This window comes from Ranitomeya imitator, chromosome 1, assembly GCF_032444005.1.
Source record: "Ranitomeya imitator isolate aRanImi1 chromosome 1, aRanImi1.pri, whole genome shotgun sequence".
NCBI lineage: Eukaryota > Metazoa > Chordata > Amphibia > Anura > Dendrobatidae > Ranitomeya > Ranitomeya imitator.
Window position 1 is genome coordinate 713,979,693 of NC_091282.1, and position 16,542 is coordinate 713,996,234.

The 16,542-nt window shown below is 39.6% G+C and overlaps 1 protein-coding gene across 2 annotated transcripts in view; it reads right to left on the reverse strand.

Moving 5' to 3' along the window:
• Positions 1-4,873: 4,873 nt before the first annotated feature.
• CHRM5 (cholinergic receptor muscarinic 5) overlaps positions 4,874-16,542 on the reverse strand; it is a 294,056-nt gene continuing 282,387 nt past the window's right edge. For both annotated transcript variants that reach the window (XM_069732398.1, XM_069732404.1), the window contains one exon: positions 4,874-7,397. In XM_069732398.1, the coding sequence (XP_069588499.1) occupies positions 5,763-7,340 (1,578 nt within the window). In that variant the 5' untranslated portion in view covers positions 7,341-7,397 and the 3' untranslated portion in view covers positions 4,874-5,762. The remainder of the gene's footprint in view (positions 7,398-16,542) is intronic.

The window sequence follows — 16,542 nt, forward strand, 5'->3', positions numbered from 1 at the left end:
TTAAGAAGGTTTTGTCCTAAAAGTGGACAATCCCTTTAAGGGACTCTCAAAGGGATTTGGGGAAGTTGGTGGCATGGATAAATGGCATTGTAAGGTTGTGTATTTAGCCAGAGGAAAGAAATTCTACATTTTCCATATTTCTACATTCTAGTGATGAATGGTAATGATTCCATTTATTTACATTGTGGAGGTGGAGAAGCATAACTAATAATAACAGAAAGATTCACTATGTAGGATATGGGAACTACTTTAAAGGAATTGTCCCCTTTGAAAAATTCCAGGTCCCCAGGTAAAAATTGTCAGGTGCATATGTATTCACCCCTTTTGCTATGAAGCCCCTAAAAGTTGATGGTGCAAGCAATTACCTGTTTATGAAATAGTGTATGGACGTAATAAGTATGATGGATTGATATGGGAGAATAACCTTTTAGCAGTTATGGCATATATAATAATGTGAAATGCAAGCACGTCCAACTTACCCCAGGAATAAGCTGAAAGGTGAAACACAGGGTCTGGTAGAAGCTGACATGCTGCGTGGTTGACATACTTTTTATTTATCTTCAAAGGGAATCTGTCACCCCCAAAATCAACGGTGAGCTAAGCCCACCAGCATCAGGGGCTTATCTACAGCATTCTGTAATGCTGTAGATAAGCCCCAGATGTATCCTACAAGATGAGAAAAAAAGGTTAGATTATACTCACCTGGGCGGGCCGTCCGATCCGATGGGTGTCGCGGTCCGGGCTTGGGGCCTCCCATCTTCTTACGATGACGTCCTCTTCTGGTCTTCATGCTGCGGCTCCGGCGCAGGCGTACTTTGTCTGTCCTGTTGAGGGCAGAGCAAAGTACTGCAGTGCGCAGGCGCCAGGAAAGGTCAGAGAGGCCTGGCACCTGCGCACTGCAGTACTTTGCAATGCCCTCAACAGGGCAGACAAAGTACGCCTGCGCCAGAGCCTGAAGACAAGAAGAGGACGTCATCTGATGAAGATAGGAGGCACCGGACCGCAGTGGGAATGCCCCTGGGTGAGTATAATATAACCTCTTTTTTGCATCTTTTAGGATACATCGGAGGCTTATCTACAGCATTACAGAATGTTGATGCCGGTGGGCTTACCTCACCCTCGATTTTGGGGGTGACAGATTCCCTTTAATTCATTTACTTTGTGAACATATTTCAAAACCCCAGTTGGACTTTAATTGTCAGGCAGTGTTGCTCAATGTCTTGTTGATCTTTAAGGGAGACTCATGACACTACTGTTGGTGATAGCTTGTGGAAGTAATGGTCTTGGTGAAACTGAGAACAACATCATTGGATGAATACACTATAGCTAGAAATGTGTTGAAGAGGGAGGATTCCAGATTATGTAGATTCTGCCTTAAAGATTGTTGTTGTTGACACGAAAAAGATTTATCAGACATACCACAATTTGTTTTCTCCGTGAAAAATTGCCATTTTGTCAAGTCAAGGAAAAAAAGACAGCCATGAGTGACCACCGTGTAAAGAACTCTATAGTGTGACAAAACCTGCAATGCTGCCCTCCATATCCAGGCTTTTTTGATGCCTTGATTTAATTATTACTGTCATACCTGAAATTCTCAAGAAGTTTTAACAACTTCAGAATGACGCAAAAACATAGTTTTGTGCTAAGTTCATACCACAATCATTTTCAGTTGGATCCATTAAGAGATGCATAAGTTTTTATTAGAGCTTCCATCACAATTAAAAGATTCAGGATCCATTTTCATTCTTTCAACAGGACAGATGGAGACTGCGTATTTTTCTGTCCTGTTGAAATATAAAATCCCAAATGGTCCATTCTTTTAAAATCTATATAATGTAAAGGTCCCCATACCTATTACATACAAATTGTCCAAACCACATGCTTTTGGTAGGGTTGGATGACCTTTCGTTGTTTATAGGATTGCCTCCTGACTGTCTCCCAATCGATTATGTTGGAACTCCATCACCCGATCTTTTAGTACAGTGGGGAGATAAGTTGATCATTCTGGCAGCGGGTCTCTCACATTGAACTCAGGAGCCAAGACAAGCTTTCCTGTTCTTGGTGAAGTAGGGGGGAACTAGGGGGACATCAGTAGTTGTCAGCTCAACGACGGTTTGGACCACAGCTATCTAATGTGTATGGCCAACTTAAATCAACAGTGAGCAGATGCTACAGTATAGGAATCCTATTTCACCATAATGGTTGATGTCTTAAAAAGGAAATAAAATATTTCAGCACAATAAAAAAAATGTGTGATCCTAGATTTAACTTTTTTATCCAAATGTTTTTAAATTCTGTTTCTCTGTTTCATTTTGGAAGAAATAAATTGAATTAATGCAGAATCTGGACTCTTTCATTTGCGTCCATCATATAATGGATTAGTTTCCTGCATGAATTTCATTTCACTGTTCCTAGGGCGGCACAGAAAGACAGAATTTAACAAAGCAGGTATAAACAAAGATTTAACAGTGGTACAACCTTACTGCTAGGGACCCTTATTTGGGGGTCACCATTGTAAATCAGCGCCATACAAATGAAAGAATGGTTACAAAAGATCCATCATATCAAAAGGGGAAATCTTGATGTGAATTGATGATTTCAACAAGGAAGCCAACGATTAGATCATTCGCGTGTTAACATTTATCGGTAATGGATGCTGTTGTTACAGATAAAGCAAGACGACAAATGAAAAGACACTGGTACAAGAAATATTGTGAAAATGGTATGTATTGACAAACAGAATCTTCACACAATTGTGCAAAGCTAAAAACACATTTATTATTATGTATGTATAAAAAGAACCATACTGAATGAAAGACGAAATTCATTGGAGATTTGGTGAAATTGATACTAGCGATGGAGAAAGTTCAGTAGAGTCAAATCAGTTCTCAGTTTTTAACATTTAATTTTTGTCTCCCGTCCTTCGTCATTTCTTACCCTTTTCCTGTATTCCTGGATAAAGTGCGTAATTTACATTATGAATTGTGTTATTAACATTTGAGAATACAACACACCTGCAAATGTAAGTTATATCAGAACCATGAGAAGCAATGTAAGGTCGGTGTCATACTTGAGAGTGTAATGCGAGAAACTTTCTTGAGTCTCTCGCATCAATACTTGACATTGCCGCCGGCACTCAGGACCGGAGCGTGCGACTGCATAGAGATACATGTAGCCTCACACTCCGGTCCCGAGTGCCGGCGGCAGTGCCGGGTATTGATACGAGAGACTCGTGCGAGTTTCTCGCATTACACTCGCAAGTGTGACCCCGGCCTAAGACAGATTACAAACTGCTAAGTACCTGGAGTAACCCCAGGACCAGCTTTACTATATACCTTCAGTGTATTTTCGTAGGGTAACTGGGGTTCCTGACCTGTCAATAAGAGGGCGCTTAAAAGGAATATGTTTTCAGAAAATGACCTATTGTTTAAATCAGGTAATTTTCTTAAATGTATTTTTTATTAAAAAAAATAGCAACGTATTTTTTTTACATGTTACAATCGGTATTAAAAAGATAAAAATAAACTGTAACTTGCAATTTTCATACTGGCCTCTAGGGATTTTTTAGACTTTAACCCTTTTCTGAGTAGGCACGAATGCGCACTGTCACATTGCATTAAAAAGATACCTGGCATTCAGAGGCCAGCACCGCCCCCGCAAGTGACATCACTTGCTGGGGCAGTGCTGGTGTTTACATGCTGCATAATCTTCTTACTATGTACAATGACAGTGCGCTCTCTTGCCAGCTCATTACTTCTGATCAGGGCTAGCGAGAGAAAGCACTATCACTGTGCAACATGCACAGTGGCAAGAATCTGCTGAGCATGTCAGAATTGATAACTGATGAAAGCTCAGTAGAGCAGGGAAATGAATGCAGACAAATGATGTGTGCAAAGTTAATTGTGTAATCTGTTGTTATCTGTCATTGTAATTCTGCCATAATAAGAAACTTGCTGATCCTGCTCCCCTTTACTTTACAATGACTTTTGCACACGCTCATTATACACTTCAATACAAAATATTCATTTATTTTCGCTATGCACATGTGTTGTTTCCTGAAACAACAGGAAGTATTAGTCTCTAAAACCCCAGTGGCCAGTGAGAGAATTGCAGGGTTACTATATTTTTGTTTAATAAAAATCATAATATAAAAAGTTGCCAATTACAAAATATATATCTATATATATTGTAATTGGCAACTTTTTTTTTATATTATGGGGTCCTGGGTTCAAATCCCACCAAGGACAACATCTGCAAGGCGTTTGCATGTTCGCCCAATGTTTGTGTGGGTTTCCTCCAGGTTCTCTGATTTCCCCCCATAATCCAAAGACGTACTTATAGGGAATGTAGATTGTGAGCCCAAATGGGAACAGTGATTATAATGTCTGTAAAGCACTGTGCAATTAATGGCGCTATATAAGTGAGTAAAATAAATAAATAAAAATAAATATTGTGATTTTGATACATAAAAATAGTGTGTATATATATATATATATATATATATATATATATATATATATATATACTGTATATATATACACACTCAATAACCTAATTTAATCAATGGGTCATATTCTGATGATACACCGACATTTTAATTAGTAGCAATTAATACTGCTTTTTAGATCATATGAAGATTGAGGTGAAAGTTGATGTTCATATTCAATCTTTGTTAAGTTCATACAATCAGTAAATGAGTAGGGAAAGTATATGATCCAGTAGACTAAAAACACTGCTTACCAATTTGCTGATAAATGTGAATAAATAAGTTTTGGGAATATTACTATGACATAATGTGACTCCTATTTTGTATGTCAAAAAATGGAAAATGTTAGAAAACTTTATACTGCTTTAATAACTGACAAACCAACGATTGAAATGTGTTGTTTACTATATCAAGTTGTTAATCCATAAATCTTCTTGAGTCAGTTACATTAATGCATTACCTTATCCCGACCCACCCCCCAAAAAAAAACTAAATTAAAGTTGGGATACATGTAAACATAAACAGAGAACAGGAAACAAACCTTACGTGAGTATTACTGGACAGGTACAAAGTTGTCACTTCTCACCATACAAGAGAACGGTAACATTTTTTAGCGTTTGTTTCATTTTTTTTTTGCTAATACGATGTAAGGACATTTTATTCTTTAGAACATTTGACACTTTGCCACTGATATTAAATTAATTTTAAGAGAACAGGTCCCAGTTTATCTAGAACTTCTCTTTGACTGTACAACATCAAATATTAAGAAGTCGTCATAATAAAAGCAGCATATCATGTCTAGCACTCACAATGACTGAATCCCACTGCTTGCACAGTTACATGATAACATTTGATAGGCTTCTTAACTCTAGAAAAGGCTGGAGCTTTTCTTCGGGAAAGCTCAGTTCTGTCCCTGGTGCACTTATTTCATGTGTTTCAGGTTTCTTGAAGCCACCAGCATGCAGCGGCGCTCGAAACTAGACCCATATCAAAAGGCATTAGAAACAATTTAGCTAGTAGGGGACAGATGGGTGATTCATTTGCTTTACAGTGATTTTTTAAGGGCATATGTTTTCCACTGTTCACCACAAATGCATACGAAGCATTGGCTAAACACAGCAAAGTGGTCAACAGTCAACACAGCATTTAGAAAGGGGGGAAAGTGCATTTCCACGACACTGTACTAGCCGTCCAATAGTCCCCAGTTCTGCAATGATATTGACTGCACCATGAATCCCCAGTTCTGGCCATAATACATTGCTTGAACGTACAGTTTTCAAGGCAGCTTGTTATGACTTGGAGGATGCTGTCCATACCAATACAGTTTCTCCTCCACGCTTTTTTTTTTCCAGCGGCATAGCAGCAACATTTTAAATGTCTTACGAAAGGTTTTGTTGCAAAGAGCATAGCAAATAGGGTTGACCGTACTATTAACGTAGCACAACCAGTAGCCTAGATGCCAAAGCGAGGATGGGATGCAGTTGGAGCAAAAGGTTGAAACCAGAACCATGATGTTGTAAGGAGTCCACGTGATGATAAAAGCTAGGAGAATAGCACTTAGTGTTTGAGCTGCTTTGCGCTCTTTGATGAGAACCATCCTCTTGCGTTTGGTCATATGATTACTGAAGTGGGGATCCATGCTTCTCAAAGAATGTCCTTTGGACATAGATGAACAAGGAGTGATTTTTACTTTTCTACACCCATTATTGACCTCCTGAGATCCATCATCGTTCACGACAATTCGAAATTTGTAAGATACACACTTTTGACTCTTTTGTGCTTGACTTTTACCCGGAGTTAAGAAAAATCTTTCATTATCATAATCATTTAGCACCGGCTGCTCTTTTGTGAGAATATGCTTGGTTTCTTCTTCCGTTAGAGCTGCAGTTTGGTTCTTATACGCACTCTGGAAGACAGCTTCCTTAGCTTGCTTGTCCTCGTCATCTGAAGAAGGGTAGCTGCTGCAAGTAGTCAGCTGGTCCTCTTTCGCCCACTCATTGCATATGTTGGGACTGTGCGAGATCTTGACCGTGGCAGAGGTACTGCGACTGGAGGATGACCATGAGGCCTGACACCGTTCTCTTTTGGTGAGTGTCTGCTGTTTACAGCTAAAACAGGATTTTAGTAGCGCACCTTGTGGCCTCATCATCTCAAAATCAGCTACTGACTCCGAGCCCTGCAACTCAGCCAGATCTTTGGTGCGTTTTTCTGTTTCTTTGTAGATACGGCAGTATAAAATTGTCATGACAGACACTGGGATATAAAAGGCAGCAATGGCCGTTCCAAAAGTGATTATTGGTTCATAAAGAAACTGTATCTGACATTCTTCAGGTGGTACTGTACGCTCTCCAACAAAATATTGCCAGCAGAGGATTGCGGGAGCCCACAAAATGAAGGAAATAAACCAAGCCAGTCCAATCATGATCCCAGCCCTCTTAGGTGTGCGTTTTGCCCTGTAAGTTAATGGTCGCGTTATAGAAAAATACCTGTCAAAACTAATGACCAACAGGTTCATTACCGAAGCGTTACTAGCCACATAATCCAGAGCAAGCCAAAGGTCACAAGCCAGGCTACCCAAGGACCAGTGACCGATTAAAATGTACGATGTGTAAAGGTTCATTGAGAAGATGCCAATGATGAGGTCGGCACAGGCCAAACTCAGAAGGTAGTAATTGTTCACGGTCTTCAGTTGACTGTTTACCTTAAAGGAAACCATCACAAGGATATTCCCTACGATTGTTATCAGACTGACAACTGCACTGACTGTAGCAATTGTGATAACTTCCCAAAGATTGTGAGATTTCAAGGGGTTTGTCCCATTGGAATGACTTAAGGAAGTGGAGTTTGGTTCCATGTTCCTGATTTTCTGGGATCCTATAGGTGTGGACACCAATAAACAGCAGTGCAGGTTCTGAAAGAAAAAGACAAATATTTATATGTTACAAGTATTATTGACAATTTTACTGTATGTGCAGGCAATGCGAAAAAAGATAAAATGTTACATATAAACTATAAAGAGAACTTTAACAAAAGTTTTTTAACTTTTAAATGACATGAGACATGCTCTACGTTTTTGACGCGTGAGTCTCTAATGAGCCAATGATTATTTATAATGGAGAATATGATAAATGTTTTGATCCCTAATGATTGGACATTTCAAAACATGTTATGTTATAACCAATCTCTGCAGACATAAGGCTCAGTATAATCACATACACAAATTATATTATACCTCCAATCACGATTTGTACAGAAAATACAAAAAAAACTATGAGATTACAAGGAATTCGCAAACAAAACTGTGCTCTATTGCATGCTGTCTAAAGGGTAACATTTCTCCTTGTGGAAACATGCCAGTGTAACGAGATTTGTAAGCCATGCAATGCTCCTCTGGAAAATTAAATATGAAAACTCCCTCTTCAGAGAGGAAGAAGACTTGAACCCTAGTGAACACCTACTGGAAATGATAATCCTAAAAGTCAAGATTGACCCATTAATAATAATAATCTTTATTTTTATATAGCGCTAATATATTCCGCAGCACTTTACAGGTTGCACACATTATCGTCGCTGTCCCCGTTGGGGCTCACAATCTAAATTCCCTATCAGTATGTCTTTGGAATGTGGGAGGAAACCGGAGTACCCGGAGGAAACCCACGCAAACACGGGGAGAACATACAAACTCTTTGCAGATGTTGTCCTTGGTGGGATTTGAACCCAGGACTCCAGCGCTGCAAGGCTGCAGTGCTATCAACTGAGCCACCGTGCTGCCCATTAATGAGCATTGTCACATAACTTAAGATAAAAACCAAACCAGAACATCAAGGTGCAGACACATGTTTCAAGGTGTTGCTCCTCATCAGTGCAAAACATGAGATAAGATTTGACGATATGGGGGTCAAAGGGTTATTGTTTCTACTTGTGGAGAGTGACATGCCTCACATGCATGTGTAAGGAGGCTTATAAGCCATGCAATGTTGTTCCTCTGGGAAATTAAATCGTTAAAGTGTCAATATTGACTTTTAGCACTGCTACTTCCAGTAGGTGGTACTAGAATTCAAGTCCTCTTCCTCTCTGAAGAGCTCATTTGCATATCCACTGCGTGCTGATATGCTAATTTCTAAAAAAAATATATGCAGATTGCCTCTTCAGAGAGGAAGATGACTAGTACTCTACTGCCATCTATTGGAAGTAGCACTTCAAAAATCAATATTGACCCTTTAATGAGCCTTCCCATGTTACTTAGGATAAAAGCCAAACCACAATTTCAGGGTATTTTCCATCATCAGTGCAAAGTATGAGCTCTGGTTTGGCTAGGTGAGAGGGTTAAGACTGGGATCTAAGGGGTAACATTTCTACTTGTGGGGTGTAACATGCCAAGCCTGGCATTTCAGAGTAGGGAGACTTATATGCCATGTATGCTCATCTGGGAAATTAAATATGCAAATTGTCTCTTCAGAGAGGAATTGAACTAGAACTCTGGCACCACCCAAACCTAGAAAAGAAACCGTCAAAATATAATGCAGTATAGAGTTACCATAGCATAGTACACAGAATGCATACAGTTCAGTAATATGGGAATAAGAGGTTCTGCAAGTCTCCATGCAGGATCTTTGCACACAAGTTTTTGTATGTACAGTGCCTTGCGAAAGTATTCGGCCCCCTGGAACTTTTCAACCTTTTCCCACATATCATGCTTCAAACATAAAGATGCCAAATGTAAATTTTTGGTGAAGAATCAACAACATGTGGAACACAATTGTGAAGTTGAACGAAATTTATTGGTATTTTCCATTTTTTTTTTAATTAAAAAACTGAAAAGTGGGGCGTGCAATATTATTCGGCCCCTTTACTTTCAGTGCAGCAAACTCACTCCAGAAGTTCATTGTGGATCTTTGAATGATCCAATCTTGTCCTAAATGCCTAATGATGATAAATATAATCCACCTGTGTGTAATCAAGTCTCCGTATAAATGCACCTGCTCTGTGATAGTCTCAGGGTTCTGTTTGAAGCACAGTGAGCATCATGAAGACCAGGGAACACAACAGGCAGGTCTGTGATACTGTTGTGGAGAAGTTTAAAGCTGGATTTGGATACAAAATGATTTCCAAAACTTTAACCATCCCAAGGAGCACTGTACAAGCGATCATATTGAAATGGAAGGAGTATCATACCACTGCAAATCTACCAAGACCCGGCCGTCCCTCTAAACGTTCATCTCAAACAAGGAGAAGACTGATCAGAGATGCAGCCAAGAGGCCCATGATCACTCTGGATGAACTGCAGAGATCTACAGCTAAGGTGGAACAGTCTGTTCATAGGACAACAATCAGTCGTACACTGCACAAATCTGGCCTTTATGGAAGTGGCAAGAAGAAAGCCATTTCTCAAAGATATCCATAAAAAGTGTTGTTTAAAGTTTGCAACAAGCCACCTGGGAGACACACCAAACATGTGGAAGAAGGTGCTCTGGTCAGATGAAACCAAAATCGAACTTTTTGGCAACAATGCCAAACGATATGTTTGGCGTAAAGGCGACACAGCTCATCACCCTGAAAACACCTCCCCACTGTCAAACATGGTGGTGTAAATAAATATAACAAAGCAAGAAAATCTGCATAAAGAGTGTAAATCTAGCAGATAATACCACTAACAATAGGAGAAGGACAGCATAGAGGGGGGCAGGACCTTTTGTCCCTCTGTTATTTGCACTTAATCCCCTTACACAAGCGAGTCCCCTGATGACTTGAGCTTGGAAGAAACGCGTCGGGACAACACAGGGAGAGTGCAGGGCATATGTGTTTACAGGGGTAGATGTGGACTGCCCTTGTAAGGGCGGGAGCTCGGGGGATAGCTTATCGTAGCCCCCTAGGGATTGACATAGGGACTGTCATCTCTTCACGGTCCGGATGTCCGCTTGACTAAAAGAATATCCGGTGCTCCCTTGCCTGCCCACGGAATTGGTGAGACCATTCCTGTTGATTTATTAGTACAGTAAGCATATTTTACAGTACATGCTGACTACTGTCTATTGTGATTATATGCGTCCGGTGGTATAGAGTTAGTTGCTGTCTTATAGATTGTTGAACAGCTTCTTTTGGATACTCTATCCCGGATTGATTCCGCATATATTGCTGGAAACTTTTAATCCTGTGTAGGACCTGTCATCTCTCCATGTCCATTTTATATGGTGGTGACAGGGTCCCGTATTATATGTTCACTTGGGTGACTGTTTTTAGCTACTTTTGAGTATTAAAAGTTATGTTTTATTTTCCACTTTGTGCTTTTTTCTCCAAACATGGTGGTGGCAGCATCATGGTTTCGGCCTGCTTTTCTTTAACAGGGACAGAGAAGATGGTTAAAATTGATGGGAAGATGAATGGAACCAAATACAGGACCATTCGTGAAGAAAACCTGTTGGAGTCTGCAAAAGACCTGAGACTGGGACGGAGATTTGTCTTCCAACAAGATGTACAAAACTGATAGAGACATACCCCAAGCGACTTGCAGCTGTAATTGCAACAAAAGGTGGCGCAACAAAGTATTACCGGTAATTTAAAGGGGCCAAATAATATTGCACTTTTCAGTTTTTCCATTCTCACAAAAATTTAAAATAACCAATAAATTTTGTTCAACTTCACAATTATGTTCCACTCGTTGTTAATTCTTCACCAAAAATTTACATTTGGTATCTTTATGTTTGAAGCATGATATGTGGGAAAAGGTTGAAACGTTCAAGGGGACAGAATACTTTCGCAAGGCACTGTATGTGTCACTACAAGAGAATGTAGAATAAGAAAATGACCTGTTGTTTGAATCAAGGTTTTGTGTTAAATGTATTTTTTAAAAATCTTGCAATTTTCACACTGACAACTAGGATTATTTTAGACTCACATACTTCCTGTTCTCACATATTCAGAACAGGTAGAATTCCAATGATATATAAGAACTCTATACACAGCTGGTAACACAGGATCCACCATTTACAATAGATAATGTCACATATGATACTGTTCCTCCTCCCTTTGCACATGCTCATTTAATGCTTTAACACAAAAGATAGGGTCTATTACTACTAATGTGCATGGGTAATTCCAGATAAGTGTAGAATAGCTCCTGTAGTCAATGCAAATAATGCAAGATTTATTTTTTTAATACAGGTTGCTATATGAAAAAAAAATCAAAATAACAAAACATTGAACCTATAAATTTGATTTAAAGAGTAGATCATTTTCTGCTGACACATCCCCTTTAATACTAGTATATGACATAAACACACTGAGAAGTTACATATTGAAAAGCCAGTGTAGGAAACATTGACATGTATGATGTTTGGAAAATATTTGACGAATAGAAAATATTTTACTGCCCTTGCAATGCATCTGGCCAAGGCAGAAAAATGGCACCCTCTTGTCAAAAAGGGGCACATGCCCAATAGCCAGCTGCTAGCTAATTCTCAGCACTGTTACAGTCTAATAATTTACTTTTTACATCTGATAATGGATTAATGTCATCATTGATTGCTTTTGTGCTAGCTGAACTTATTCTGCCATCATAAATTATAATTCAGTCCCATTTACCCAAATAGTGCTACAATGCAATAATAATTTAGGACAAGTATAATTGACATTGTTTCTTGTAAAAAATTCTAACCCCCTGTTCTAATCTAATCTTCCGTCGTCTTTAAATGCCTTGTGCATAACAGATATTCTGAATATGTCTGTGGTACAATCCTGGATAATCTGTCTTGCAAACACATACAATCCTCAACTTAGAAAATGCAGTACCAAGAAGGAAAAGTGATTGATTTGTGGAAATCAGAGAATGGATACATATTAATGATATGCATTTGTTGAAAAACAAAATTTTCAAAACATCTCGATTTATTCAGTATTGATTATGAGTGTGATATGCAGAAATACTACTACTTATACAGCTTAGAAGCTATCAATTAGGTTATTAATGGTTGTCTCCCTTTGCAATTTCCAACCAATGATGTCCCAGATGTGTTCGATGAGAGACAAATCTGGAGACGCTGCAAGACATGGTAGCACGTTTAGGTCATGTAGGCTTCTCACAGTAGGACAAACAACTCGCGGCCTAGCATTGTCGAGTTGAAAAATGGCTCTTAGGATACCTTGGAGAAATGGCTGTTCCACTGGTTCCATGATCAAACAATGTATCACTGAGCATTATGCCACCACACCATAATTCCGGGAGTAGGACTGGCGTGACATTTCTTTTTGAAGGCTTTTTCGTGTTCTCTAGACCAATCTCCAACTATCATTTGTATCCAAGAGAAAAGCATAAATCGTCGCTAAGGATCATCGTTCAATTCCAGCCTCGATTGTGAGGTCAGTAAAACATCTGCAGCTGAACGTCTGGCTCGTTGTCAAAATGTTTTCCAAATGTTTGATGCTTTGCGGAGACACTGTTCTATGACTTAGACTTGATATGTGATATCCAATTCCATAACAGATTGAATAAATCTTGAAACAAGTGGAACAACCATGTCTTCAAAGTGTCCCAGGGGCCGTTTATCAACAAGGCAACACCAGGCCGCAGTAGTTGCTCGTCCTACTGTGAGCAACCAGCTTGGCTTATACATAGTACCATGGCCTGCAGCTCCTGCAGACTTATACCCCAGCTCGCACACCTGACACATCAATAGTCAATTATTGGAAAAAGGATATGCCAGCAGCAGATCTTGATGATTTGTCCAAGCGCATTTAGTGTGTCCGAATAGTTCTCAGACAACCATTACTAGCCTCATTGACAGCCAAGGCGTGAGATTTCTGTGTGCTGCGCTCAAGTTTGATATCAAGATGTTTTGAAAATTTTGTTTCTATTTTTCCATCATTTGCATATCATTAACATGTCTAACCATCATGTGATTTACATAATTTCACGACTTTTCCTTCTTGACCTTACACTCCTCAACATTAAAATTGCATATAAATTTGCAGAAAATTTTTTTTTTAACCGCACCTTCTGTGAAAATTCAGTCAAAAGCGTCCTGGAATAAGCTGCTGTGACTGCAATAACTTGATTAAACAAAAGTGTAGCAGAACAAACAGTGCTTTAAGGTATAAGTCAACATTGAATCGATGAATTTTGAGCTGCATTACTACTATATAGACTATACTTGTAGAAATGAACACATACAGTTAGGTCCATATATATTTGGACAGAGACAACATTTTTCTAATTTTGGTTTTAGACATTACCATAATGAATTTTAAACAAAACAATTCAGATGCAGTTGAAGTTCAGACTTTCAGCTTTCATTTGAGGATATCCACATTAAAATTGGATGAAGGGTTTAGGAGTTTCATCTCCTAAACATGTGCCACCCTGTTTTTAAAGGGACCAAAAGTAATTGGACAATTGACTCCAAGGCTATTTCATGGACATGTGTGGGCAATCCCTTTGTTATGTCATGCTCAATTAAGCAGATAAAAGGCCTGGAGTTGATTTGAGGTGTGGTGCTTGCATTTGGAAGGTTTGCTGTGAAGTAAACATGCGGTCAAAGGAACTATCCATGCAGGTGAAACAAGCCATCCTTCAGCTGCAAAAACAGAAAAACTCATCCGAGAAATTGCTACAGTATTAGGAGTGGCAAAATCTACAGTTTGGTACATTCTGAGAAAGAAAGAAAGCACTGGTGAACTCATCAATGCAAAAAGACCTGGGCGCCCACGGAAGACAACAGTGATGGATGATCGCAGAATAATCTCCATGGTGAAGAGAAACCCCTTTACAACAGCCAACCAAGTGAACAACACTCTCCAGGAGGTAGGCGTATCAATATCCAAATGTACCATAAAGAGAAGACTGCATGAAAGTAAATACAGAGGGTTCACTGCACGGTGCAAGCCACTCATAAGCATCAAGAATAAAAAGGCTCGACTGGACGTTGCTAAAAAAACATCTCAAAAAGCCAGGACAGTTCTGGAAGAACATTCTTTGGACAGATGAAACCAAGATCAACCTCTACCAGAATGATGGAAAGAGAAAAGTATGGCGAAGGCGAGGTACAGCTCATGATCCAAAGCATACCACATCATCTGTAAAACACGGCAGAGGCAGTGTGATGGCTTGGGCATGCATGGCTGCCAGTGGCACTGGGTCACTAGTGTTTATTGATGATGTGACACAGGACAGAAGCAGCCGAATGAATTCTGAGGTATTCAGAGCCATACTATGTGCTCAGATCCAGCCAAACTGATTGGTCGCCGTTTCATACTACAGATAGACAATGACCCAAAACATAAAGCCAAAGCAGCCCAGGAGTTTATTAAAGCAAAGAAGTGGAATATTCTTGAATGGCCAAGTCAGTCACGTGATCTCAACCCAATTGAGCATGCATTTCACTTGTTAAAGACTAAACTTCAGACAGAAAGGCCCACAAACCAACAGCAACTGAAAACCACCGCAGTGAACGCCTGGCAGAGCATCAAAAAGGCGGAAACACAGCGTCTGGTGATGTCCATGAGTTCAAGACTTCAGGCAGTCATGGCCAGCAAAGGGTTTTCAACCAAGTACTAAAAATGAACATTTTATTTAAAATTATTGAATCTGTCCAATTACTTTTGGTCCCTTTAAAAACAGGGTGGCACATGTTAAGGAGCTGAAACTCTTAAACCCTTCATCCAATTTTAATGTGGATACCCTCAAATGAAAGCTGAAAGTCTGAACTTCAACTGCATCTGAATTGTTTTGTTTAAAATTCATTGTGGTAATGTCTATAACCAAAATTAGAAAAATGTTGTCTCTGTCCAAATATATATGGACCTAACTGTATATACACACAAATAAATATATGTTACCAGTAAGTCTTTTTTTAATGGTGGTGGAGGGGGTAATTTTCTGCCATATACCTTCATTGCCTCACCTTTGCCGATGTCCCCTTGTAACATAAAGCATCCTTCATCTTCGCTGCTTTCTCCTAGCTCCTGCAGTGCTAGCTGATCTCTGAACTTCATAGACCTCCTCGTTTTAGATGACCCTGTTTTTTTTACCATAGTAATTGTGTCTATTTCTAAGAGAGGAAGGGACATTGAGAATATCCACCCACACTCTGTCCATTACTAACGCACCATTTGCAAGGAAAGTGAGCAGAACCGCAAAGTAAACTGTTATCTCCTGCAGATAAATGGTAAATGATCCATATACAGGGAATACCCACTTAACGAATAGATAATGTGCTGTCGGAGGATGATGTATTGTCTGTTGTCGTGAAAAATTACTTTATTTACAATGGAGATAACTACAAATGAGGATTTGCAGTACTGTGCGGGCCGTGTGAGTCACGGGTGGAAGTACGATCACTTTGCTCTAAGTAGGGAAACAAGTATGTATGTATATGACTCCATATGACTCAATGAATTAGAAGGTAAACACTCAGTAAAGGTTTATGGGCTTTCTGTTTTACTTTAGTACACTCTATGCAGTCATAGATTGTACTGTAATGGTTGTTAAATGCATGTCTATCTTCATTTGTCAATCTGTGTACTTACTCATTTTGGGGGGAATTTTCCCTACTTTAAAAGATTTCTCTTTAGGATAAGCCATCACTATCAAAACAATGGGGATCCAACAACTGCCCCTCCCACTGATCAACTGTTCTCTGTGCTGGAAGAATGTTAGTAGTTGTGGAGCTGAACAGTAAATCTCCATCATGATACACACCTGTCCCGGGTATTCCAGGCTTCGCTCCCTTCTCCTGGGATCAGTGCCCTCTGTTGTGCTCCACGTTGGGTTTTTTAGATTGCTCCGCGTGGATCAATGGCAACGTCTAGCTAGACCTATTTAAGGCACATTGACACATACACCTGTGTCTTGGGATTGAGTCTCTCCAGACTACTATGCCTCATGCCCTCCACCTTCTGTGCATAATGTGCTTTTACTAGCTTTCTTCCCTGCTGGGTTTTATTTCATCAGTCAGGGCTCTCCTTCCTTCAACCTGGTCCGCTGCTCTCTGTGGTGCTCCACATAGGTTAACCAACATGTGACATCATCTCCCTATACCTTTTAAGACCCCTTAGGAAATACA